Raw genomic sequence first — 3,435 nt, forward strand, 5'->3', positions numbered from 1 at the left:
ATACAATTTAGAAAAATAATAAAAGTGCTGAAAGTTTAATTTCGAACCGTTCTGGACCTTCAGGGTCCGTCGGTTGGTTCTGCTCACCAGGTGAGGCCCGGAAGTCTCGAGGCTCTGACCGACAGTTCTGGTTCTGGTTCTGGTTCCGCAGGTCTGGTTCAAGAACCGGCGGGCCAAGTGGAGGAGACAGAAGCGCTCCTCCTCCGAGGAGTCGGAGAACTCTCAGAACCGGGTCAAACCCAAAGCGGACAAACTGGACGGAACCAGGAGCGACGTGGACTCGGACAGCTGATAACGGAGGCGCGGTCACGTGACGTGAAGTTGCACACCTGTACACACCTGCGGTCTGGTTCTTGTTGACTCTTAATTTATATTTAATTTAAGACGTTTCTGTGGGACGCGCGCGCGCGCGCGCGGACGGACGCTGTCCGATCACGCGCGCTCCTTGTCACATATCGTGGAGAGCTGTGTGATGGGGTGTCAGCTTCACACAGCTATCGTGGAGGAGGTTTTAAATGTTGTGCACGCGCACGGTCTGTTGAGGCGCGCTCACGTGTTGTTGATCAGAAATGATCCGCGCGCGTTTTGTTGTTTTTAAAGCTTCTGAATGAAAACTTGTTTTACTGCAGAGAAACTAAACAACCTGTTTATGTTTTATATTTAAACTGAAATAAGATGCAGCTGCAATTTAGTTTATTTTGTTCACGTGAAAAGAAAAAAAAATCAAACTTTGGGATTTCTAAAATGATCTAATTCTGAAAATTAATGAACAAAAACAAAATTAATCCTGTTGAAAGTTCAGCTGAGATTTGTTTTGAAATATTTCAGGACCTTAAAGGTACTCACTGTAACAAACTAATCATTTTTTCTTTGTATCAACATTTATTATAAAAACACACACACCTGCCATAAAGCAGGCATTTGTTTAGCTACTAAAACAGCCGAAGTGACTGAAAACTTTGGCAACAGAAAAGCTGTTTCTTYATATTTATTCAGAGCAGATTYAAGTTCTTWGTTTACGTTGAGTGCGTACCCACATTTCACGTAAATATAAATTTTATTCCTTCGAACGACAACATTTTGATGAAGTTCAGATTATTTTTTTTACATTTAACTTCAGTTTGCGACGAGTACCTTTAAAGCTGCATCATTTTATTTATGACTGTAAATATGATTGTTGTTAATATTTTAAATGTCCTAAATATTTAAGACAAATGTCTTTTACAAAAATAAAACCGAAAAAAATAAAATAAAATCCTGCCAGACTAAAAAGCTGGATTGGTTTGATGAGAAKGATCGGTTCTTCTGAACGTCTCAATAAATATTGTGAATAAATGTTTTTCTGTCATTTCAAACTTTACGAAACAACAAACAGTTTTTGCTCTGACATCCTTCAGGTCAAACAAACAGCTTGAATGATTTCAGTTAAAAACATGAAAATTTGAGGCAATAAAAAGTTCATGGTAGAAAGAAATGTTTGTTTTTGGATCTTGAGCAACAGAAAGTAAATGTTTGTCAAATATTATGAACTCAAAACAAGAAAATTAAATCTGAACAATAAAAAAGGATTTTTATGACAATTTGCAGCTTTAGTGGAGTTTTTCTTTTGACTTTTTATATTAAAAAAGAAAACAAAGCCAAACTGGTTCAGATTTCACTTTCTGTAGATTAATTTTGATTTTAAAACAGAATTTAATCCAGATTATCAGTTTTTCTGCCCAGCTGCACTCGGCTCGTCTGATGGCTGGGTGGTTCTGTTCTCAGTGGACCTCAGAGGTCCGGTTCTGCCTGACAGAACAATCCTGCAGCTTCAAACCTTCTTTGATCCATAAAACGTCTTTAAAACGACTGATGAGGATCAGATCAGTGTTTGTTTGTTTGTTTGTTTATTTTCTGTAGAAATGGAAACAAATAATACAGAACAAAAAGTTCTGCTGCACATTTTTATCCCCAAAACCAGTAAAATGCTGTGAATATTTCCTCGCAGACGTCAGACGGATCAGCAGGAAACTGTTTCCCACATTTTTCCAAGGAATTCCAAACAAACTGCAGCAGAACGCTGTGTGCCCACTGAGTCCTGGTTCTGGTTCTGGTTCTGGTCCTGTTACCGAGCCGAGAAACGAGCTGCCGAGGCCACAGATGGAAGGTTTGATCACAACAGAGACATTCTCAGATTATTTATTCTGGGGCTTTTGGTTCAGCTTCACAAATAAACTGAGCTGAAGCACAGAGGAGCTCTCGTTCCTCAGATCTGAAGGTTTGCAGAAAAAACCCAAAACAAGAACTGAAGATCAGAACCTGCTGCTGACGGCTTCATCGTTACTTTAATCTGTACAAATCAGTTTAAGATCTGAAATCAGCCTCAGAGCATCTGAGAAGTTCTGCAGGTCGACCCGTTAAAATGTCTGTTCTCATTTTTTACTCTGAGCCAGGGGYGGACTGGGGCAAAAACGTGGCCCGGGAATTTAGTACCTGACTGGCCCATTCAAGGTCCGGGCTGACAGATGATGTCTGCAGATGCTGGAGGAAACAACAAACGTCATCTCACTGTGCAAAATGTAAGGATGTAATGTTGAGGAATTAATAAAGTTATTAAGTTAGCGGAGCAGCAGTTAGCTCGGTCAGGGCATGTTTTGGTCAGTGGATTTTCATTTTCGAAACAGGTATTAAAAAACAAACGATTGGATATTTGATTTTTGTTTTAACTAAAATACTGAAATTGAAATTTAAAGCATTTCTCATTCTTAGTGTCAAAATGGGATAAACAAAATTCTAAAACTGATTTCAGTTTCATTTTCTGTTTCAGATAACAAAAAAGAAAATTAGTTTAAGGTAGAAACGAGAAAAGGCTTGTTTGTTTATAATTCACGACAGGTCGTAGCAACTGACTGTCTCCCTACAATAAACTGTTTCACCACCAGAAGGCGTGTCTGCAATATCAGAGTTATTCAATGAACATCTCATTACAAGTAAAAAGCATTGATGTTGACTTTGGTATCAAATATATTTGCCAAGTATTTATAAAAAAGTCATAGTACTGCACACCCTGAAACTCCAAGGAGACAAACTGAGAGAAAAAAGCACAGATTTTGTCAAAACTCAGGAGGGAAAAAAAACCTTTCTGCTCACAGAACAACAACTGAACAACACACTCATATAATGAAAGTTGTCATATTTTGCTTTTTATTGAGAGAAGTGGAGGTGAAGTGGAGGCAGTCGCTGACATGTATTCAGTAAAACAGACTTATTTGGCCAAAAACCACATGAAGTATCTCTGCAGCCTTTGGTCAGAGAGACAGTCATCATACAACTCATTTATGGACATATTTCTCTGTGTTTCAGCCTTTTATTTACAGAAATTAGTATTTTATTATGCAGAGCTGCCAGGTGAGCGCCCCTTCTGGTGGGGGAATAGATCGTCGGACAATACAAATA

The 3,435-nt window shown here is 38.8% G+C and overlaps 1 protein-coding gene across 1 annotated transcript; it reads left to right on the top strand.

Moving 5' to 3' along the window:
* Nucleotides 1-149: 149 nt before the first annotated feature.
* gsc (goosecoid) lies at nt 150-659 on the top strand (the record flags this gene model as incomplete). The annotated part of the gene is given in 1 exon segment (XM_014011849.1): nt 150-659. A coding segment is annotated over 1 exon segment (143 nt), but the record flags the coding sequence as incomplete, so codon positions are not given.
* Nucleotides 660-3,435: the final 2,776 nt, after the last annotated feature.

Source organism: Austrofundulus limnaeus, unplaced genomic scaffold (genome assembly GCF_001266775.1).
Source record: "Austrofundulus limnaeus strain Quisiro unplaced genomic scaffold, Austrofundulus_limnaeus-1.0 Scaffold85, whole genome shotgun sequence".
Taxonomy (NCBI): Eukaryota; Metazoa; Chordata; class Actinopteri; order Cyprinodontiformes; family Rivulidae; genus Austrofundulus; species Austrofundulus limnaeus.